The 24123-nt window shown below is 35.8% G+C and overlaps 2 protein-coding genes across 2 annotated transcripts; one reads left to right on the top strand and one right to left on the bottom strand.

The window, feature by feature from the left end:
- Positions 1-452: 452 nt before the first annotated feature.
- On the top strand, positions 453-4492 carry LOC104115131 (pectin acetylesterase 7-like). Its single transcript, XM_070185743.1, has 13 exons — positions 453-604; positions 717-880; positions 1256-1338; positions 1629-1755; positions 1905-1984; positions 2153-2239; positions 2359-2483; positions 2579-2639; positions 2875-2928; positions 3013-3090; positions 3487-3568; positions 3663-3802; positions 4247-4492. The coding sequence occupies exons 2-13, from the start codon at positions 718-720 to the stop codon at positions 4364-4366; spliced, it is 1200 nt and encodes a 399-aa protein (XP_070041844.1). The 5' UTR covers positions 453-604; position 717; the 3' UTR covers positions 4367-4492.
- A 1906-nt stretch (positions 4493-6398) lies between these two features.
- LOC138899191 (uncharacterized) lies at positions 6399-9185 on the bottom strand. The gene is made up of 4 exons (XM_070185328.1): positions 8700-9185; positions 8236-8609; positions 7011-7233; positions 6399-6965 (listed from the first exon to the last, which is right to left on the bottom strand). Exons 1-4 carry the CDS (start codon positions 9183-9185, stop codon positions 6399-6401), a joined length of 1650 nt encoding a protein of 549 aa, XP_070041429.1.
- Positions 9186-24123: the final 14938 nt, after the last annotated feature.

Raw genomic sequence — 24123 nt, forward strand, 5'->3', positions numbered from 1 at the left:
ATTGAGGTGTAAATGAAAGTTGCATGTTAGGAATTTAAGTATTAGAGACAATGGTCCTGAACAATGCATCCCAATTTGCCATTTGAAAGAGCAAAAATGACTTTTGATTCTTGTCTATTTTGTAATTATTTATTCAAAGCTTTATTTTAATAATGTTAATATTACTTTACAAAAATATATACTGTATACTATATTGGGATATAGTGAGTTTGATTTGACTTTTGAGTATATATATATATATATATATATATCTTAGAGCCCATCATCTAGTATAAGATTAAGACGTAGTTGATTGATAGATTAAATGCATTTTTTCCAAAGCAGAAACTTTCAAAGTAGATAAATTTTGAACTGCTTGCGTAAATTATAATTACCACAAATAAAGATGTGTTCCCTAATAGCCTTACAAATCTTGAGGTTTCAAGGAAAGACAGACATTAATGGAAATATAGACATGTGGTGCTATTATTTCTCTCGTCTATGGCCTGCCTATTTTCTCTGCACTAACTTCAACAATATTCCCAAAAATTTCTCTATATATAGATCAAATTTTATCAGTTGGGAAAAACAAAATAAATCTTTTGCCAACATATATAATAAAAAAGTACGTGCATGTAGAATAATTTATTTTTTCTTTCTTAAACATGCAAATATACTTCTATATTGCTACGATATGTTCGGTTTCTTATTTTCCTTCGTTGTTTTATGTTTTACAGGATGATGATGGCCAAAACATTTCAATTTGTCTGTGTACTTATTTGTTTCTTGGCCATTATTATCAACATTGAGGCTTGTGTAAAAGAAAATGCAACATCAGACATAGATCAGGGATATTATGTCGAAAAAACAGTCGTTCACAATGCTGTATCAGAAGGAGCAGGTTAATTTCCTTCACTAATTTTATGCACATTCTGTGAAAGTGCATGACCATCTCAATTAAAAGATTAAGTTATTTAAGAGAGCGTACTTTTATTTACTCAATTATATTCTCAACACGCCCTTGTGGGCTTAATTTCTTTCATGGGCAAAGCACATGAAAATTCTCTTTTATAACGGGTGACAGAGACTCGACTCAAGGACCTCTACATACTCTGATACCATGTTGAAATATGTGACTATCTCATCGAAAATTGAAACTGTTGGAAAGAGCACACATTTATTTATTCATTTACATTCTCAACACATTTAATATAATTAAATTAAGTAATTTTTGAATTGCGAAAAGAGTTATAGTAACGTGTTTTTAATGTGGCAGTGTGCTTGGACGGATCACCTCCAGCATACCATTTTGAACCAGGATTCGGAGATGGAGTGGGAAAATGGCTTGTTCATCTTTCGGTAAGTCATATCTAATTAACTATGTATACAATTGTTAGAGTCAAAAATACGCGAGTATACATGGTCGACAAGAAATAGAGTGATGAATAGAATATCGTCCCCGTTGAGACTTATGATTAATTATGAACTAAATTAAATTATTTATGAATTTTCTCCATAAATATATATATATATATATATATATATATATATATATATATATATATATATATATATATATATATATATATATATATATATATATAGTGTTGTTTAATTTTATTTTTTGGAAACTCTCACATTGTACTTAGGGAGGAGCATGGTGCACAACCGTCGAAGAGTGTCTGAATCGTTCCAAATCTGACTTTGGTTCCTCAAAATATATGAAACCGTGGTGGTTTATAGGAATTTACAGCAAGACTCAGAGTGTAAATCCAGGTTCTGATCTTTGATTAAACTATTACAAGATTTTTTTTATCACAGCAGTTTTATTTTTTAATATGATGTTTCCTAGCCCTTAATTGGGACATTTTTATTCTGTTCTATTAGACATGTCATGACCTGTTTTCTTGATGTAAAATATACAGATTTCTACAATTGGAACAAAGTATTTGTTAGATACTGTGATGGTGGAGCGTTCACAGGAAATGCTGAATACGTTGATCCTGTATGTTCTCTAATTTTAAGTTACTATATAATTTATTATTTATAATATGTAAACATTTACTAGAGAAGAAACTAGCTCTCCTTACTTTTGAGATTATCTTTTTTCCCATGAATTTTACAAGAGAAATATGGAATTAAGTCTAATCACATTCTTCTCTTTATTTTTAAGGCTACCAATCTTCACTTTAGGGGTGCAAGGATTTTTAAAGCAGTAATGGAGGATGTTCTAGCAAAAGGATTGAAGAACGCGCAGAGCGTAAGTAAATTTTAATTTGTCAACTTTTTTCAACGAAAAAAAATCAGAAATAGCTTGATTTACAATTAATAAAATCATATTTCCTCCACTTTTAACACATACTAAGTTAATTATTGCAGGCACTTCTTATCGGAAGTTCTGCCGCAGGATACCCAGCAATGCTATACTGTGATCGCTTTCATAAATTGTTGCCAAATACTCCTAGAGTGAAATGCATGGTTGATGCTGGTTATTTTATCCATGTGTAAGATTTTTATGCATAGACATTTTTTTTTGTTTAACAAATAATATATTTATAACTGCAATCTAACATTTGGAGCTCTCTTTTTCTAATTATAGGAAGGATCCTCACCAAGCAAGAAATTTCACGGAAATGTATAAAGCAATTGTTAATTTACATGTAAGTTCCTATTCCTTAGTTCATTAGTTTCTCTTTCTCTTTCTCATAAGTAAAGTGTGTCATACAAATAGAAACAGAGGGAGATAAGTAATGGTTAAGGAATAAGCAAGGATTTATTCTGTTTTTCTGTTTTTTTTTTTTTTTTTTGGAAAAATTTATGATAAATAGAATAAAGAAAAAACGACACATGCTTTGTTTTTGTGATCTAAACGTATTTATCTGAGCTACTGTGCAGGGATCTGCCAAAACGTTACCAAAATCATGCACTTCAAAAATGAAACCAGAAATGGTACAAACTGCTACCAATTGATTTAGTTCATGTTTGTTTTGGCCTTTTTGCATGTAAACTAATGTTCCAATTCACTATACGCAGTGCTTCTTCCCGGAGAACATGCAACAAGAAATCAAGACACCACTTTACATTGCAATGTCGCCATTTGATAAATTCCAGGTACTTAGATATTTATCAATTATTATTCTTCTATTTGTTATGGTCCGTGATAAAATCAAGAATTCGCTTAGAGTAATTAAGATTTAATATATATATATATATATATATATATATATATATATATATATATATATATATATATATATATATATACACATATAAAAGTAATATTTAACCTATATGCAACATGGGCGTATCTAGAATAAAAGCTATGAGTTCAATCGAACCTATAAAATTTAAATTCTGGATCCACCTGATATACACTGTATTTTTCAGCGAAGTGGAACCTTTTCGTGACTTCAAAAAAACTTTCTCATGGGAAAAGATCACATATGTATCTTCGGCTGTAGTTTGATAATGGATTTACATTATTTTTCTCCATATACTATTTTGCAGATAAACACTACTATATACAATGGGATAAATACATGCATTGAAGGCGGAAATTGCACTGCAACTGAAAACAAACTTTTCAGAGGTTAGTTTCTTTCTGGATAACTTTAATTACTTCTTTTAATTATTAATATTATTCGTTGGTGTGTGTTCTAATACTTCTGGAGTTGATATTTCAGACTTTAGGTTGGAATTCTTAAATGCTTTGCCCAAAGGAAATAATCCTAAATTAAGAGGAGCTTTCATTGACGCACGCAATCATCATACCCAAGTCCAAGGATGGTGGTCCCCTAAAAATGTCACCACAGTTAAAAATTTGGTACGTATGAGATTATGTATATATTTAAAAGGGGAGCCTCGGCTGGTAAAATTGCTGTCATGTGACCTTGAGCTCACAGATTCAAGCTGTGGAAATAGCCTCTTGTAGAAATGCAGGGTAACGTACAATAGACCATTGTGGTACGACCCTTCCCGGGACCCCCCGCATGACGAGAGCTTCATGTGAGAAGGAGATCACGAGTTCGAGATGTGAAAACAGCCTCTTGCAGAAATGCAGGGTAAGGCTGCGTACCATAAACCCTTGTAGTCCGGCCGTTCCTCGAACCCTACGCATAGCGAGAGCTTAGTACACCAGGCTTTCTTATTTATTTATTTATGTTTGGAATTGTATACTTATTTACTTATGGTTATTGCTTGGCACAAGAAATTTCAGGAAAAAAAGTAGTTCTATTATGATATTAAATGAAGTGTTTTATACATGCAGAATCTAATGAAGGCATTTGGTGATTGGTACTATGATCGGAACTACACCTATGTGATAGATGAGCGTGACTTGCCAATCTCAGCTATGAATGATGTTAAACCTTGCGACTCCAAGAAGTGACGATGTGCAGTGTTTAATTAAAATCTATAATTATGTCAATGCATGTACTTTAGTGACAACAGCTTGCTGATGTATGTGTTGATTGTTGCTAATATAAATCAATAAAGTTCAATTGTGGTTTAATTCGGTATAGGTCTTCTGTTTTTTTTTTTTTTTTTTTTTTCGGTTAAAGCTATCCAGCTCCTTCATGAGCCTGGACGAACGTATATAGATAAATATATAAATGCATTGAACGGGGACTTCACCTTACCTCTGTTACTATCTGTTGTGTTGGCAAAACTAATAATCCCGTCCAGGAATAATATCTACGACAAATAATAATAATACAAGAGAGTAACAACGATACCAACTCTTTTAATGGGTAAAATACAATACCCGAGCGGAGCAATATAACCACTATAATATTACAACTTAATAGTGTCAAGAGACTACTACAATCTTGAAAGAAATAACACTCTTTATTTAAAACACTTCACTACAATATTACTCACATTCACTATTTATCTCACAGACTACAATATGTGGATTACTCTTTCTAACTTCTAATGCTTCTCTCTTATTTTGGTGTAATTGAAATAAAGAATGAAGGCATCTATTTATAGTAAGAGATGCTATTCAACTACTACAAAGAAGATGTCTTATTGTTGATTTAGTCCTATAATTTTTTAACAAAGTTAGGCACCTCCCATTTTCTTCAACAATGTTGTCAACAAAGTTAAGTAGGCACCTCCCATTTTCTTCAACAAAGTTGTCAAAAAAATTAGGCACCTCCCATTTTCTTCTTTGTTTTTCTTTAATATGAGCCCCACAAATCTCTCCCTTAATTTTGATTTTCTTTTTTATTCCAAGACTTGAGATCTCCATCTCTGAAAATCCTCAAACTTAAGAGGCTTTGTAAAGATATCTACAGCCTGATCATGAGACTTCACATATTTGAGCTTGACTTCCTTCTTGGAAATGCACTCTCTGATGAAGTGATATCTTGTATCTATATGCTTGCTTCGATCATGATACACCGAATTCTTGGCGAGTGCCTGTGCAAATTTGTTATTAATACAAATCTCTGTAGCTTCAATTTGTGAAAAATTGAGCTCCTTCAATAATCTTCTTAGCCAAATAGCATGACAGGTACATGATATTTCTGCTATATATTCGGCTTCACAGGTCGAGAGAATAACTATGGACTGTTTCTTTGAACTCCAAGAAATAACAAAATCACCCAAGAAAAATACAAAGCCAGTTGTGCTTTTTCTATCATCAATATTTCCCGCATAATCACTATCACAAAATCCTATAAGGTTGAAATCATTAGAAGAAGAATAAAATAACCCAAAGTCGATCGTACCTTTTAGATAACGAAGAATTCTTCTAGTGACTTTCAAATGGGTGGAGGTAGGAGCTTCCATGAAGCGGCTTACTACTCCAACTGCAAAGAGTATATCTGACCTGGTACAAGTCAGGTACCTCAAACTTTACACAAGACTTTTAAAAAATATGGGATCCACATTTTCTCCTTCATCAAACTTGGACAATTTTGTCCCACTCTCCATCGGTGTATTCACGGGGTTGCAATCGAGCATGTTAACCTTCTTCAAGATCTCCTCCGTATAGCTTTCTTGAGAGATGAAAATTCCATCCTCCATCTGCTTCACTTCTAGGCCCAAGTGGTATGACATGAGCCCTACATCTGTCATCTCGAACTCACGAGCCATATCTTTCTTAAAAGCTTCAAACAAACTTGGGTTATTACCCGTGAAAATAAGATCATCAACATAAAGACAAACAAGTAAGATATCTCCATTAGTATGAACTTTAAGGTAAAGATCATATTCATGGAGACAACGAGTAAACCCATTGTCTTGAAAATACTTGTCGATGCAACTATTCCATGCTCGTGGGGCTTGCTTTAATCCATATAAAGCTTTCTTCAATCGCAACACTTTATATTCATGGTTTTTGACTACAAAGCCCAATGGTTGTTCAACGTAGACTTCTTCTTTAAGATAGCCATTCGAAAAAGCTGACTTGACATCTAGTTGAGAATCTTCCACTTCATTTGCGTCGCCAAAGAGATAAGCAAACGAATCATCTCCATGCGGGCAACAGGTACATAGACTTTTTCATAGTCAATGCCTTGCCTTTTCTTGTAGCCTTTAGCCACAAGTTGTGCCTTGTATCTCTCTACATCTCCATCAGCATTCTTCTTTGCCTTGTATACCCATTTAACTCTAATTGCTCGATGACCCTTGGGAAGTGTTGTTAACTCCCAAGTGTTGTTCTTCTCTATTGACTTGATCTCCTCCTGCATGGTTTGTCTCCACCTTTTGTCTTCAACAACTTCATCAAAGTTCATTGGTTCACTATCAACAAAGAGACAATATAAAAAATCAAAACTAGTAACTTCTTTTGTGTCCTCATAGAGCTCTTGAATACTCCTTGTCCTTTGCGGTTGTTCATTTGAACTTTCTTGAGAAGAGGGAGATGCAACATTTGTTGGAGAAAGAGGTGGAGTTGTATCCTGCACAAGCTCCACGGTCTCTGGTTCTTTTTCATCACCAAAGTATGGAAGAAAATCATATGAATTTTCTTCCTGAGCTTCCTAGTTCTATGCTAATTCTTCATCAAATTCAACATCGTAACTTACCACCATCTTGCCGCTACTTGGGTTGTATAGCTTGTAGCCTTTTGAACTCGTATCATAGCCAACAAACACATGCTTGACACTTCGATCGTCAATCTTCACTCTCTCTTGATGTGGCACATGAGCATAGGCTATGCTCCCAAAGATTCTCAAGTGCTTGACACTTGACTTTCTTCCACACCATGCTTCTTGAGGGGTTTGATGTCTAACATTCTTTGTTGGAGACCTGTTGTTCAAATAAACTGCACAAGATACAGCTTCTGCCCAAAATTCCTTGGGCATATTTTTAGCTTTTAACATACATCTAGCCATATTAAGAATCGTTCGATTCTTTCTCTCTGGAACTCCATTTTGTTGGGGTGAATAAGGTACCGTTAGAGGGCGACGAATTCCATGAGATTGACAAAAGTCATTAAATTCTTTTGAAGTGAATTCGCCTCCTCTATCGGACCTTAAAGCTTTTATTTCATAGCCACTTTCATTTTCTACAAGTACTTTGAAAATTTTAAAAGCAGCAAAAGCATAAGATTTTTGGTTCAAGAAATAAACCCAAGTCTTTCTACTAAAGTCATCAATGAAGAGTAGAAAGTATTTACTTTTACCAAAGGAAGATGGATTGATTGGTCCACACACATCAGTGTGAACAAGCTGAAGCGGTTTGGTTGATCTTGACATGGCCTCCTTTGGAAAACTCCTCCTTGCATGCTTTCCAAGAAGACAAGCTTCACACAATTGATTGGGATGGCTTATTGATGATATCCCATGCACCTTGTTCTTTTCTCCCATTGATTTGAGCGCTTCAAAATTCAAGTGCCCAAATCGCATGTGCCAACACCATGATTCATCTTGCACATTAGCCTTCAAACACTTTGCATCAATTGTCTTAAGATTCAAAGAGAATAATCTATTCTTAGCCATATGCACTTTAGCAATTAGAATTCCACTTGAATCTCTAAGCCAAAGATGCATATTTTTCATGTGGATGTCATATTCCTTTTCAAGAAGTTGGCCCAAACTCAAAATATTACTTTTTAGTTTTGGGATATAATAAACATCTTGAATTAACTTGTGACTACCATCTTTACAGGAGATCAGAATCGTACCTATCCCTTCAATTTGAATCTTTTAGGTATCTCCAAAGGACACATTACCTCTCACCATTTTATTGATCTCCACAAACTTCTCTTTGCATCCACATATATGATTGCTTGCTCCATTGTCCAAATACCACGAGCTGCAATCATCCTTGTCTTCTTCCTTGAGTGCCATCAACAGCGTTGACTCAACTTCTTCTTTCTTGTCATCAACAAGGTTAGCGTTTTCTTCAACATTGCTACGACATTGCCAAGAGTAATGGCCAAATTTATGACAATTATAACACTCAATTTTGGATTTGTCACACCTTTGTCCGTTATTTTCTTGGTAGTAGCCACGATCTCTTCCTCCTCTATGTCTACGACCATGACCTTTGAATGTTTGGTGGATTTTAACTTTATTGTTGAAGTTGTTATCGTTACTTCTTCCTCTTCCATGACCACCACGTCCTCGGCCTCGCCCGTTTCCTCGATAACTCTTTTCACCTCCATAATCCTTAAAGGATACCTGAGTTTTAAGAAGTTGCTCCAATGGCACTTCTTGTCTCCTCTTGATCTTTTCTTCATGGGCCTGTAAAGAACCCTCCAATTGCTCTACCATCATAGAGTCTAAATCTTTGGACTCCTCAATAGCACACACCACAAAATCAAATTTAGGTGTTAAAGTGCGAAGGATCTTTTCTACCATACGGACATCTTTTATGTCCTCTCCATATCTTCTTAATTGATTGACAACAGCCTTCACTTTTGAACAATAATCTGAAATGCATTCAGATTCTTTCATTTTTAAAACTTCAAAATCAGCCCTTAGAGTTTGAAGTTTTACCTTCCTCACCTTGTCAACTACTTCAAGAGAATTTTGTAAAATCTCCCAAGCTTCCTTTGAGGTAGTAGCATCTGCCACCTTCTCAAACATGACATTATCCAGACATTGATGAATGAGCATGAGGGCTTGTTGATCCTTCTTCTTTGTCTTTGCCAAGACATCTTTCTCATTTTGAGGCAGAGCTTTCTCATTATTGGGTTTTGCATACCCTCTATCTACGATTTCCCACACATCGTGAGAGCCAAGAATGACTTTCATACGTAGACACTATTTCTCATAATTATCTTTTGTGAGACGGGGGTACTAAAAAGACAACGTACCATTATTTGCCATGGATCTCATACCACGTTGTTGGAAAAACTAATAATGTCGCCCAGGAATATTATCCACGACAAATAATAATAACACAAGAGAGTAACAACGACACCAACTCTTTTAATGGATAAAATACAATACCCGAGTGGAGTAATATAACCACTATAATATTATAACTTAATAGTGTCAAGAGACTACTACAATCTTGAATGAAATAACACTCTTTATTTAAAATACATCACTATAATATTACTCACACTCACTGTTTATCTCACAGACTATAATCTGTGGATTTCTCTTTCTAATTTCTATTGCTTCTCTCTTATTTTGGTGTAATTGAAATGAAGAATGAAGGCCTCTATTTATAGTAAGAGATGCCATTCAACTACTACAAAGAAGATGTCTTATTGTTGATTTAGTCCTATAATTTTTTAACAAAGTTAGGCACCTCCAATTTTCTTCAACAAAATTGTCAACAAAGTTAGGCACTTCCCATTTTCTTCAACAAAGTTGTCAACAAAATTAGGCACCTCCCATTTTCTTCTTTATTTTTCTTTAATATGAGTCCCACATGTTGAGCATCCTCAAACCTTTACAAAATGATGGATAAATATATCTGTTCTAGCTTACAAAATAGTGAATTGAGAGGGCTACTAATCCCTCTTCTATATTGCATAATTACAAGCATATCAAGGAACATTAAATTGATATCTTCTGCCCAGGCTCTTATCTAGAGAAATGGTATTCTTGGATTGTTTCATTCTAAATGAAGGAAATTGTAATATGTCCATTTTGTATTCTCCTCTAGCCTCCTTTGGTAGTTGTTGCAGATTGTGAAACCATGTCATATGTCTAACTTTCAAGGCATAATTGGCCTAGATAGGATATGAGCAACTTTGTTTCCTTCTCTATAACAATGTGTTATTATCCTATCTTCCGTAAGATCTAGTTTGTTTCTCAAATCCAGAATTATATTAGTTAACTTTTATGGAGTTTTAGCTTTTTAAAGCAACCAGTTAACCAATAACAAAGAGTCAATCTCCACAATAATCTTCTTGTATCCTTTTTCCACACACCAATCTAATCAAGCCTTCAGAGTCAATAATTCTGCCATATTATTTGTGATAATACCAAAAGGGATTGCATAAGCAACTAGTAGTTTACCATTATCATTTCAAATAATTCCCCCACCCTCCACCCCCACCCCGAACTAAGGTTTGGGTTGCTTTTAGAGCAGCCATCAAAATTGATCTTGACAAATCCCAGGTTTGGGGGATTCCATTTAACATAGATAGAGGAAAAAGAGAACTTAGCATTATTCACTATATCACAAAAATTCTCCCAGTTCAAATAAGGACTCACTTTAGAAAATATTTTATGGACAATCATACCTATTTATTGTTGTATCTTCCAAATAATTCTTCCAGTAGAAATTCTCTCATTCTCAAATCTGCATTTGTATTTAACTTTCCAAATATGACATATAATGATTCCAGGAGGGGTCTGGTGAAATCAATTTCAGTAACGGTTTTGAGGTTTTCATAAACTACCATTTAAGGACATGTTGTCTAATTGTAGTTGCAGTTTGACTCATCTGGAACCCAAAAGTTTGATTAAAATGATGCCAAAAAGGTCTACATATATCACTCCCCGTAAAAATATGTTCTTCATCTTCGATACTTGAGTTGATATAGCATGAACATTTGGATTGGAATTGGAGTCCAAATCTCTTCATATTCTCATCCATAGGGAATCTTGTGTTTGAATAATTTTCATAGGAAAAAGGAAATTTTGAATGAAATCTTTTTATGCCAAATCAAATTATTAACCAAAGTAGTATTCTTTTTGCTTCTTAGATGATTCCAAGAAGAGCTACAATTAAATTTTTCATCTTCTGATAAAGTCCATATTGGATAATCATGTTGAATTAGAGAATTAATTTTAACTCCCTGGATATGTTGTACAATCCCAGCAGGTAGTATTTGAGCTAGCTTGGCCACATTCCATTCTCTATTGATCATGAATGAAGATACACTTCAATTTTATTTGAGGTAGAAGCCTCTTCAAACTGTGCAAGTTATCCCAGGCCTGTACAATTATCCCACCAAAAACTTGCATTTTCTTCATTGAATATTTGACTTTCATGAAGTCAGTCCATAGTGAATCTCCAATTCTGAATTGCTACCAAAGCTTAGTAGAAAAAGTATCAACAAAGTCTTGTAAAGACCTGAATCCAACTCCTCTTCATTTGTTGGATATCATAATGTACACCAAGATGACTAATGGTATTTCTTCTTTCCTTCACTTCTTCCCTAAAAATAATTGGCATATACTCTTTTTATCTGTTTTATTATTATCTTAGGAGGTTGGCAGATTGACAAAAGGTGCGCTGGCATAGCTGATAACACATGTTTAATCATGATCATTTTCCCTCTAGAGGATAGTAAGTGGCTATGCCAAGTTTCTACCTTCCGAACAATTTTAGTGGCTATATCAATAAAATAACGAACCCTTTTTCTTCCCGCATAAATTGGACATCCCAAATAAGTAATAGGAAACTCTTTACGTTGAATGTTCAAGCAATTTTTTACTATGGATATCCTTCTATAAGATATGCTGTCTCCTACCATAAAACAACTTTTGTTCTTATTGATTAGTCGACTATATGCCTTTTCGTATTCTTCCAGTTGCTCCATCACCATTCAAAGACGCAGTCTTTCCTGAAGAGATAATAATAATATCATCAGTATAAGATAAACGATTTATTCTAGGCCCATTAGTATTTATAGTGAAACCTTTGAACCTTGGATTATCAAATAAAGAATTTAAATTTTTAGAAAGTTCTTCTGCTACTAATATAAATAAAGAAGGGGATAGAAGGTCTCCCTATTTTACTCCTCTCCGAGATTTGAAAAAATCATGTCTCTTCTCATTTATAATAATTGTATACCACATGTTACATAAGAGATTTCAAATTATATATATATATATATTTCTCCCCAAATCTTATTTTCCTCATAACCGCACAATTGAATTTCCAAGATAGCCTATCATAGGCTTTATTCATATCTAATTTGATAACAATATTTTCTCCATTATTTGTCTTTGATATCATGAATGATATCCTGGGCCAATAGTACATTCTCGCCAATAGTCCTGCCTTTCACGAAGCCACTTTGATTATGAGATATTAACTTGGGAATGAACTTGGAATGTCTAGCATTTAAAACTTTAGAAACAATCTTCTGCGAGACATTACTCAAACTAATAGGTCTGAAATCTTACAACGTTTGAGGCATCTCAACTTTAGGGATTAATACTAAACAGGTACTAGTAAAGAATTTAGGCATATATGCTCTCCACTGATTACTTCTTTGACCATATCTGTTATGTCATCTTTGATTATATCCCAGGTCTTTTAAAAGAAAAAATTATTAAATCCATTTGGTCCAGAGGTATTATTAGGATCCATACTAAAGGCAACTTCCTTAACTTCTTCTTGTGTTGGAGCTGTAAATAGAAAATCAGTGTCCTCTTCCATAGTTATCCTAGGAATATGTTGTAGGATTCTCACGTCAATATCTCTGTCATCTCTAGTGAATAGTTGTTGATAAAAATCAACAGCAACATTAGCAATTTTTGTGTCATTTTCAATCCAGGGGTCATCTCCTTTGATTCTATGAATGTGTAATAACTTCCTTCTACCTCTGACCATGCTGTGAAAATATTTGGTATTTTCATTACCTTCTAATTGCAACTTCAATGTGCTTTCTGTCTCCAAAATGTAACCACCATCTTGTGTTGAATCACCAACTTTGCCTTAGCCTTATTTAGTTTTGACTAGTGTACTGATTCATGGAGTTAATATAAGCCTCATCGTATAACTTTACTTTGTCTTATAAAGTCTTGGTGGTCGCAAAGATATCCCCAATCTTGGATTTAGACCATTGCTCAAATATTTCATTTTCTGGTAAATTCTCCAGAATATGTTTCCCCTAATTTCCATATTCCAGTCCTGCTGAACAATCTCTATGAAATCATGTTGTCCCCCCCCCCCCCCCCCCCCAAAGTTAAGAAACTTAAAGTATTTGATAAACTCATCATCTTTGTTTCCAAAGGGTATAAGTAGAGGATAGTGATCATAACTTATCCTTGGAAAATGTATTACTTTTGATTCAAAAAAATTAACATCCCATTCATCATTCACAATCGATCTATCTAGTTTTTTCCAAATTATGTCCTCCATTTTCCTCTCATTACACCATGTGTAAGTGTTCCCCACAAATCCGACATCATATAATTCACAATCATTTAAGCATTCTATAAAAGGTATGCTCTTACTCAACCTGTGAGGCCAACCACCCATTTTTTCTTCTTGTTGTAATATGTTGTTAAAATCACCACATACAGCCCAAAGAAGATTACTAGTAGAAGAAAATGCTGTCATGTCGTTCCATAGTTCCTCCCTACCAGTAGCTTTTGATTTAGCATACACTACGATATGAATACTTTATTAGTTAAAGAGTGATGATTAATTTTACAAGATAACATATGTTCTTCATTAACATAGACATTATAGATGATATCATGTCCCAAGAATACCTAAATTTTATTACTGCAGTTTGCAAAGTATCCTTGCATTCCTGGGATTCTTTTTGCAGATATCTATCTTTGGCTCATTAATGAAAGGCTCATCAATCGTTCAGTTACAATTTGGGACTTCATGCCCCTGATATTCCAATTAAGGACACTGATCATGTTGAAGTGATATTAAGAGGATTTTGGAGTAGTCTGTTTTGACTCTTGGTCATATGAGCTTCTCTAGTTTTCTTTTTCTTTTTATCTGTTATAGCTTTTCTTGGTGATAACCCTCCTTGTTGGCATGTATATTCTTTATGTCTCTAAACATCATCTGCCAAGATCATAGGTCCATCAATGGTTTGAATAAATTGATCTTCTGCCTCATCAAAAGACTCCTTTGAGGTATTAGTTTCATCAAAATCATCATCGTCATTATAGTCATCTTTTGTTTCATGTGGCATCTCAACCATTGTAATTTGTACGTGTTGCTTCTCTAGGTAATTGTTCAAAAGGAGAGTTGCTATGTCCCAGACTTGAGTTGTCATCCACGAGTAGGATCTCAAATCTATTATTCATATGTAGCTTATTGAGATGTACTCCACTGCTATTCATATTCTGTATACTAGCTCCACCATTTTTCTGTACCTCTATCCATCCATCTTGAAACAAAACAACTTTATTATCTCAAGTGATGTAATGATCCGATCGATCGTTTTGTATAATTGCATCCCGTTACTCCTTTTATTGCTTTACACTTGTGTATTTATGTCTTCATGATTTGCAGGGTTGATTAGTTTCGTTCCGAGAATCTTTCGGGTTAATTTGGACCCCTAATCCTAGACTTAGAAATTTAAATTCGAAAAATGTTGACCAAACCTTGACTTTTGTGAAAATGACCTTGGAACTATATTTTTATGACTCTGATAGCTTCGTATTGTATTTTCTGACTTGGCCGTATACCCAGATTTGATTTTGAAAGTCCGTAGGTTGATTGATATGTGTTGATTTTTCGAAATTTACCGCAGGTTGATTTTTAGCTATTGTGCTCGGAATTTAATTTTGGGACTCGAAATAGGTCCATTATAGAATGTAGAACTTGTTTGCAAAATTCAGCATCGTTCAGGGTTGATTTGATAAGATTCGTACGCTTAGTTGAAATTTTAGAAGTTCTTAAAAATTTCTTTGAAAATCATGTGTTTTAGAGTTCAATTCATAGTTTTAGATGCTATTTATGTGTTTTGATAGCGCGAGCGAGTTCGTATGATATTTTTAGACTTTTGTGGGTATTTGGTTTGGAGCCCCGAGGGCTCGAGTAAGTTTTGTACGCTTAGCGCAGTGTTGTTGGAATCAAAGTTGCTGGTTTTTCTGCACAGGCCTCAGATCTCGCATTTGCGAGGTTTGAGTTCGCATTTGCGAAGGTAGGCAACATGGGTCGCAAATGTAGCTTCTGTCGCAATTTCGAGGGCAACAGGAGTCGCAAATCCGATCCCATCTTCGCATTTGCGAAGAGTTCCCCAAGCCTCGGGATATTTGAGTTCATTCTCTCATTTTTGAACCCTAGACTCGGCAAGAAGCAATTTGGAGAGGAGATTTTTACCAACAAACCTTGGGTAAGTGATTATGATCTATTTCTAATCATATTTCATCAACATATCTTAGATTTTAACATCAAAATCATGTGAATCAAAATAGATATTTATGAAACTTATTCAAGTTTATGAAAAATAAGAAGTCGAGTTTTGAGAGTCGATTTGGACTCGGATTTTGAAACTAATCACATATATATTAACTTGTGGGGTCATGGATAGACGAAATCTACCATTGGACCTGGGTTTTGAGCGGCCGAGCCCCGGGTCGACTTTTTGGAAAAAGTGTAAATATCTTAACTTTATCTATTGCAATTGAATTACCTAGCATTGTTTGATGATATTGAGTCGGTTTTGGTTAGATTTGAGCCGTGTGGAGGCAAATGGTAAGGGAAAAGCTATTTCTGAGTGCTCAATTGGCCTAGTTGAGGTAAGTATCTTACCTAACTTCGTGTGGGAGAACTACATATTAGGATTGGTATTGTTTGATTCAATTTTGCTAAGTGAAATTCGTGTACGCAAGGTGACGGGTGGGTACACGGGTTGTATGTAGTATTTGACCGGTTTAGGCTACTTAGGCTATTTTCACGCTGTAATTGAAATGCCATATTTTGTTCTAAATTCTCATAGTCAAATCATCCTTAATTGTGTTAGATTATCCTTATATGCCTTAGTTGACTTGTTTAGTATTTGTTCTACATCCTACTTGCTAAAATGCTTTCATGCTTTAGTTGAACTTGTTGTCCCCTTTATTGTTACATGTTATCTCTTCATTGTTAAATTATCATTGTTTGAATTAATTGTTCATGTTGCCCCTTCACTTGTTGACTTCCATTATTTGAGATTCATTGTTGAAGATTATTTCCTTTATTGTGAGCTAGTCTTATCAAATATCTTGGTTATACATTATTTTCTCATTGTTGAGTTATTTGGTCTTGAGGTTATGAAAGTCGTTAATACGTTGAGGCAATGTTGGTTATTATTGAAACATCTATCTTATTGAGCATTTTTCATCTATTATTGTTGTTTGTATTCTTGTATACATTGTGGTGGAGCCATGGGCTATTGTTATTGTTGGCAAGTTATGAAATGTGGGCACTTGTGGTGCGAGTTGTTATTGTAATATGATATTGATGCGCATGCGACGGTATAAGGCTTGGGTTGATGTGCATGCGATAGTATAAGGTGAGACTTATATGCATGATTGCTTGTATGGGAACTACGTGAAGCCACACTATGTCATAAGGTGGGATAAAGTGCATGTAGCTATTTAGGAAAAATTATTTTCAAAACCTATTTTCAAATGTAAGGCTCACACGGCGGTATAAGGAAAGATTGTGATTGGAATTGAGAAATGTGAATACGAGGCGGTACCTCGGTTGTTATTCTTGATTATACGAGGCGGTACCTCGGTTTGATTTCATTATACAGGAGGCGGTACCTCATTGTGTTTCTTGCTATTTATTTCATGTTGTAAAGTGTTGTGGAAGGAATATTTCTTGTTGCTTCATTTTTTATTATTCTAGCAATTGTAGTCTGTATATGATCATTGTAGCACTTTAGTTGCTTCTTTTATGTTGTTTCTATTGTTAACTTCCAGTACTAGCTCTTGCTATTATCTTGTTCCATATCAGTTATTCTTCACTTCCGTTACTTATCCGTATTATATTTTTATACTATCTATTTCATATCCTAGTAGGTGTCTTGACCTGGCCTCTTCACTACTCTATAAAAGTTAGGCTTGATACTTCTTGGGTACCGTTGTGGTGTACTCATACTATGTTACTGCACATCTTTTTGTGCAGATCTAGGTATGTCCGCTCGTGCCGGTAGATAGAGATTTTCTGCTAGCTGCTTTTACCGTAGGCTCCAAGGTATGCTTGCTCGGCATCCGCAGGCCTCAGAGTCATTTTTCCTTATTTTCATTACTATTGTATTTCCTTTCGAACAGTGATCTATAGTACTTTAGTTTCATTCTATAGAGCTTATGACTCAGTTCCATTAGTTTTGGGGTGTGTATTTGTGAGATTCTATTTTCAGAAGGTTTTATCTATTATTCAGTCGCTTTCAGTAACTTGTTATTATATATCTGTGCAGTTGTTATTATTTGTTAGGCTTGCCTAGTCGTAGAGATTAGGCGCCATCACGACATCCTTCGGAGGAAATTTGGGGTCGTGACAAGTGATAACATCTCACATATTCCCATCTTGCTCAGTCTCTATTTTTTTATTATTCAAGTAGTGGCGGAAGCAGAATTTTTACCAAGGGGGTTCAAAAAATATAAAACATAAACACACAAAGAATATAAGGAGATTCAATACCTAATATATATACACAAAAAAAAGAAACTGTATATATATAGTGTAGTTTTCAGCGAGAGTTCAGTCTCCCACCTAGATCCGCCCCTGCATCCAAGTTATCGTCAAGATTGTCGGAGCTCTAGGGGCGATTTCTGATAACAACATAGCCTGAGCATTTTTCAGTTTCTTGGGAAACAACACAATCAAAAAGGGTAACCAGCCCTTTAAGTGAAATATAGTTTAACCTTATAAATGGAGGTATTGAGAATTATGTAGTACACACTTGAACACTGGAAGAAATAAGAAAACTCTTCTCTCTTCCCACTTTATATTTCTTGCTTTCATCATTTATATTGTTACCTTTTGAGTTTAATTTTTTATCAGTAATTATGATATTTTGTTTAAGAAGTATCGACAATTGACATGTGTCTCTGGTCATTGAATATCCTTGTAATGACCTGACGGTCGTTTTGAGCGATGGCATTCCTTCCTGTTATTTGAAGTTTTGAGTAGCTTCGTATGATATATTATGACTTGTGTGAATCGTCGGTCATGGTTTTCAGGTAATCCAAAAGTGATTTGGAAGAATGAATTTCATGTTTGAATCTTTAAGTAGAAGAGTTGATTAAGTTTGACTTTTGTGAACTTGACCCCAGAGCAGAGTTTTGATGGTTCTGTTAGGTCCGGATAAAGATTTTGGACTCGGACGTATACCCGGATTTACATTTGAATTATTCTAGAAGTATTCGGCGCTAATTGGCGAAAGTTAGAAATTTAAAGGTTTGTAAAGTTCATAAGTTTGACCGGAAGTTGACTTTAATGACGTCGGGTTCAGATTATGGTTTTGGGAATTGGAATAGCTTCGTTATGTCATTTGGGACTTGTGTGCAAAAATTGAGTTCATTCCGAGTTGATTTGATGTATTTCGGCACGGGATTTAGAAGTTGGAAATTTAAAGTTCATTAAGTTTGAATTGGTGTGCAAATCGTCATTTTGATGTTGTTATGCATGATTTGAGGCCTCGTGTAAGTCTGTATCATGTTATAGGACTTGTTGGTATATTCGTACGTGGTTCTAAGTGGCTCGGGTGAGTTTCGGACGAGGTTCGGATCGTTTTGAAATTTTTATGCTAAGGCTGGTTTGGCAGTTTCTAGTGCGACCACACCTGCGATGGGTTTGGTCATAGGTGCGTGACTGCAGGCGCGAAGGGACATCACAGAATCGGTTTGGTTGGACTGTTACTGGGTCGCAAAAGCGATGCATTTTTGCGCAGAAGCGCGTCCGCAAAGTGGAACTATAGATCACGGAAGCGAAGGCAAGCGCAGAAGCGTAAGCCTTGTTCGCACCCACGTTTGCGCAGAAGCGGAGACTTTCCACATGCACGATGGTCTGATTATCAGTTCTCTTCCATAGGAGCGTGAATTTTTTCATAAAAGCGACGCCCTAAAGAGTAAGGTAAGGCCTAAAGCCTATCATTGACCGAATAGCGAACTTAGCTTCAAAGCTTGAAGTGAAGGCTTGAAAAGCGAAAATCGTTGGGCAGAAGCTATATTTTCGAGGGTTGGTCGTTTTATTCTCATTTTAGTATTTTGGAGCTCGGTTTGGACGACTTTGGAGATGAAATTCACCATGTGACTTGGGGTAAGCATTATTGACTCACTTGTGATTATATTTCATGAATTAATCTTCGTTTTCGGCATTGGATTATTGATTTTAAAGAGAAATCAGAGGAATTTTCTATAGTTTCATAAAATGAGTTTTTGAGTTTTGAATATCGATTCGAAGTTGGATTTAAGCGAAACTAGTATGGTTGGACTTGAGATTTATAGGGTTGACGGATTTTGAGAGTTTTGTCAGGTTTCGAGGTATGGGCCCGGGTTTGAATTTTGGTGGATTTTGGGATTTTGAGTAGAGATTCGACCTCTATCAATTGAAATTATTTCCTTAGAATTTAATTGATGTACTTGAGTTGCTTTTGGCTAGTTTTGAGCCGTTCAGAGGTCGATACGCGCGGGATGGCATTTTTGAAACATCGCTTGGCTTGCTCGGTATTGGATTTAGCTTGTTCGAAGTAAGTAAGATTTCTAAACTTGGAACTGAGGGTATAAATCCCTGAATTACGTGTTATAAGATTTGTTTGGATGTGACGCACATGCTAGGTGACAGGCGTGCATCATAGAAATTGTAACTTAATTGATTCCGTGGAGTTGCATAATTAAATAATCATGTCGTTATCCACATATCCTCCACGTGTTAGAGGAACTGAGCTTAGACGCATGTTAAAAATCATGTTTAGGCTACATGCCGATATTTTGGGACCCACAGAGGTCTCATTGCTATTGAATTACTTGTTAAATTTATAATTTTATACTCAGTCATATCTATCATTTGTATATCATATCTCAGTCTCTATTGCCATTCATTGATACATCATATTATCATATCAGGCTGATTTTCATGACATTGCGAGTCCGAGAGACTGGAGAGATTATTGACTGAGTGAGGCCGAAGGCTGGATTGTGAGTGATATTTATGGGATGGGGTTGCACGACGCGGCATGTGTTTAATTATTTATGTCTAGATCTGGCTTATTATAGCACTTGGGCCTAAAGGAGCCCCTCCGGAGTTTGCGCACCCACAATGAGCGCAGTTGATATTATATTGAGGGAAGGATCTTCCCTAGGCATGGATCTTGCCTAATTATTTATATTGAGGGATGAATCCTTCCTAGGCTGGATTGGCCCTATATAGTACTGAGTGACTGCATGGTAGTTATCATATATATATATATATATATATATATATATATATATGGGATGTATCTTCCTTGGGCTGGATTGGCCATATACAGTACTGAGTGACGGTGCGCGAGTTGTCATTTATATTTGGGTTGGATCTGCCCTGAACAGTGCCAAGTGATTGAGTGTGCTGAACATTAAGCGTGATGAGTGAAAATGTGAGACAATGAGATTGAGTACTTTGAGAGGGTGAGTATATGAGTTCATCATTGTGATGCATTGCATTAGACATGCATACTTGATATGAGGCATAGAGAGGTATTCTTCCTCATGCCATCTGATAATGGAATTTCTTATCTGTTGTCAAAGTTTTTGAGAAAAATCACATATTTCAGACTTACTCATATTTTCGGTGATTTCGGCAAAAGATTTGAGTTTTACTATTATACTTGAAAAGAAAATGTGTATTTTTCTAGAATTGTTTATGAGCCGAGCATTTATTTATTGAGTTATTTCTTGTACCATCTTTATCATATTGTTGTTCACTGTTGCTGGTTATTGGAGTTTCTGACCTTGTCCCAACTAGTCACTACTTTTAACCTAAGGTTAGGTTTATTACTTATTGAGTGCATGGGGTCGGTTGTATTCATACTGCACTTCTGCACCTCGCGTACAGATGTTGGATGCTGATGTTGTTGTGCATGGCGAGAGCTAGATTTGAAGATGTACCTGCATTCCGATCATAGCTGCCTTTTGATCTTGGTAGTTTTAGAATTTTAATCTGTTCATATATATTTTAAGCAGATAATGTACTTTATTCATACTAGTTTTGTAAATTCTAAATCTTAGAAGCTCATGATTTGTACTATAAGGCTCTGGGAAATTCTTGTATAAAGCAATTGTATTTGCATTTCTTCTCTTAATAAATATCATTTGAACTGGTTTATTGTTAACTAGCTTACCTAGTGGGTTGAGTTAGGTTCCATCACGATAGTTGGATTTTTGGTCATGCCAAGGTGGTATCAGAGCTCTAGGTTCATAGGTTGTACAAGTCATGATCAAGTGTCTAGTGGAGTCTTGCGGATCGGTATGATGACGTACATACTTATCTTCAAAGAGGCTACAGGACATTTAGGATAAACTTCCCATCTTTCTTTCCTTATCGTGTAGAATTGATTCAGCTTGAAGCGTAACTCTTTGAATTCCTTCCACGCATTCGTATGTGTATGTGAGCACTCAATATCAGTTGTGCATCGATGACTTTGTGATTCCATGGATGATGTGTGAGATGTGATTTCTGTGTGCTGATGATAGGCCAGTCTGGAGAACGTAAGGCCGGGTTTTGACCGTAGTATGAGCACGGGGATTTCAGTTGTGTGAATATATGCTTTTGGACTTATATGTCTGGTAGTGCCCTTATGAGTGGAATTTAGGGCTCGGTGAGTGGTTGGATGGCTATATGATGAAATATGATGTGATTGCGGGATGTGTTCAGATGGTTTGAATGTGACGAGAAGAGTTTGCTTGAGATGTAAAAAGGAGTATTGGGTGCTTGATTCATGTCTTGATGTGACGTATAGTCCCGAGTTATGAGTGTATTGAAGGATCTTTCATGTTTCTTAATCGTGTAATGAATTCGATTTTCATTTCTTATTGTGAGTTCAGACTCAGAAAGATTAAGTGATGGCATAGTAATCGTGGCTACGAAGTGTATAGCAAGACGCCAATTTGAGGCTAAGCAGGTGGGTTATCTCCTACGGAGTAATCTACGGAAGCGTGATCCTTATAATATTGTGTGGAGAGTTTCTTTTCTACCAGCGGGGTATATGTGTTGAGATTTGAATTTGAATTTGGGTGGGAAGGTGACATGATCTTCATATGGATGTATGCGACCTTAGTAGGTAATTTGAGGTACTATATGGTTTGTGTTATGTGAGCTTATGAAAGATTGAGTCGAATCTCCCTGTGGTATTATGGCAATAATAGAGTATGGGTATGGTGAGTTATCAGATGTTCTATTTTATGGTATTGAGCTAAGTGGGGGAGTCTGCTATCGACGATCTGATTGCATGGTTACGTGCTGTATTGGGTTTGGTCTGAGGTATACTTATGGATCGGTTATGACTAGCAGAGGTTAAGATCGAAGATGACTCGAGTAAATAAATTTCTGGATATGGGTTATGCTACACTTTATGAGTATACGAGAATCATAGGATGATTGAGTTGCTATTCATGAAGGATGTAATGCGCATCAAGTAGGAAATTGCTCGGTTGCTTAAATGTGTGGATTACTTATTTGGGTGTTGTTGTGCTTATGGCGCAATTAAGATTGTAGTAGAATGGGTGACTCTCGAGAAGGATCTAATGGATTCAAGATTTATATGTAGCAATTATGAGTTTTTCTAGATTAGCATATGGCTTGGATCTGAGATTTACATTGGATGGTGTCGAGACTTGCAGTTTTTTTATGTAATTATGGATTTTACATTTCGGTATCAAGAAGGTGGAGGAAAACGGCCTTAGATTCACAGAAGGTCACTTCAAAATGGGTATCTCGGTTGTGGTACTTTTGGGATACTTAAGAGGGAATAAATCGTCTTATGGGCGTTAGGATGGTGCGGTTTTATTTTAGGATCTCGCGGGGTGAGTTTGGTCTAAGGATCGTGGTGTTCTGGCAATAAGAAGTGTCACCTTGAGGGTAATTCAGAAGAAACTCAGAGAAATAGCATAGCTTTGTAGTAGGTTGGATCAGCACGACAATGGATACGATTGGTTCTTTGTGGTACTTATGATGTGGTGAGCCTCTATAGGTTTTTTGTGGCAATGCTCTTGGGTTTTAGCGACATACATGGCTTGGTTGCGTTAGAGTGATTCTGTTATGATAGCTGGGTTATGTGCAAATGGATTTCAAAGTGTTCTCAATGGTTTCTATCATGGTTCGAGGTGTATATTTCCTGTTGGCGTGAGGAGCATGTTGCATGTTGTGATTTTCTCCTGGATGAGATCAAATGGAAGGTTCCTGGCTAATTGAGTATGTAGTTTTCTTGTGACTCAGGGTTGATTATGAGATTCTCGTACTTTTCATATTCATGATAGATGTGGCATGATGTGTATGATTAAGATTTGCATGTGCAAGGTCACAATTTAGTTTTGAAATGAAGGGCATGGATTCTTAGACAACATGGGAAGTTTCAGATATTTAGATGAATGTTATAACTACTTGGTAATTCATGAGAAGGGTGCGCATTTTAGAAGGCGCACTGCGAGTTGACTTATGGATGCTTCATTAGTATTGCGGTACTCGCCTGGTTCTTAACTGTTGATATTCAGATTTTTGCTATGTGGCACGAAAGAATTATAGAAGTATTCCCCGTGGGATGATCGTATATGAGAGATATATTAGACATTCGAGCAGTGGAGTTGGGATCATATATGGTGATTCATGTGTTCTATGGATTTGGAGAACGAGAGTTCTCAGAAGCAGATTGTTTCGTGGTTGTGGACTGTGAAGATGTGGCCAAAGCTAGCCAGATGATAGTATATGTTATGGTTAGGTCATTGTGAACTTTTGGAGGATTATCTATCTATTTGTAGATGGCCAGAGTTGATTTGGGGCCCATTGGTAGGCCCAACGAGGATGTGTATTCTACAACGGGTCGGATTGGTCGACTCCTTA

Source organism: Nicotiana tomentosiformis, chromosome 9 (assembly GCF_000390325.3).
Source record: "Nicotiana tomentosiformis chromosome 9, ASM39032v3, whole genome shotgun sequence".
Lineage (NCBI taxonomy): Eukaryota > Viridiplantae > Streptophyta > Magnoliopsida > Solanales > Solanaceae > Nicotiana > Nicotiana tomentosiformis.

Excerpts from the sequence above, each read along its gene's own strand:
- LOC104115131 (XM_070185743.1), top strand. The coding sequence starts at position 718 with ATGATGATGGCCAAAACATTTCAATTTGTCTGTGTACTTATTTGTTTC. Across the intron at positions 1,985-2,152 it reads ATGCTGAATACGTTGATCCT|GCTACCAATCTTCACTTTAG; the intron begins GTATGTTCTCTA and ends TTTATTTTTAAG. Across the intron at positions 2,484-2,578 it reads GCTGGTTATTTTATCCATGT|GAAGGATCCTCACCAAGCAA; the intron begins GTAAGATTTTTA and ends TTCTAATTATAG.
- LOC138899191 (XM_070185328.1), bottom strand. The coding sequence starts at position 9,185 with ATGAAAGTCATTCTTGGCTCTCACGATGTGTGGGAAATCGTAGATAGA. Across the intron at positions 7,234-8,235 it reads AAGGATGATTGCAGCTCGTG|GTCTCCAACAAAGAATGTTA; the intron begins GTATTTGGACAA and ends TTTGAACAACAG. Across the intron at positions 6,966-7,010 it reads CAAGTAGCGGCAAGATGGTG|GAAGCTCAGGAAGAAAATTC; the intron begins GTAAGTTACGAT and ends GCATAGAACTAG.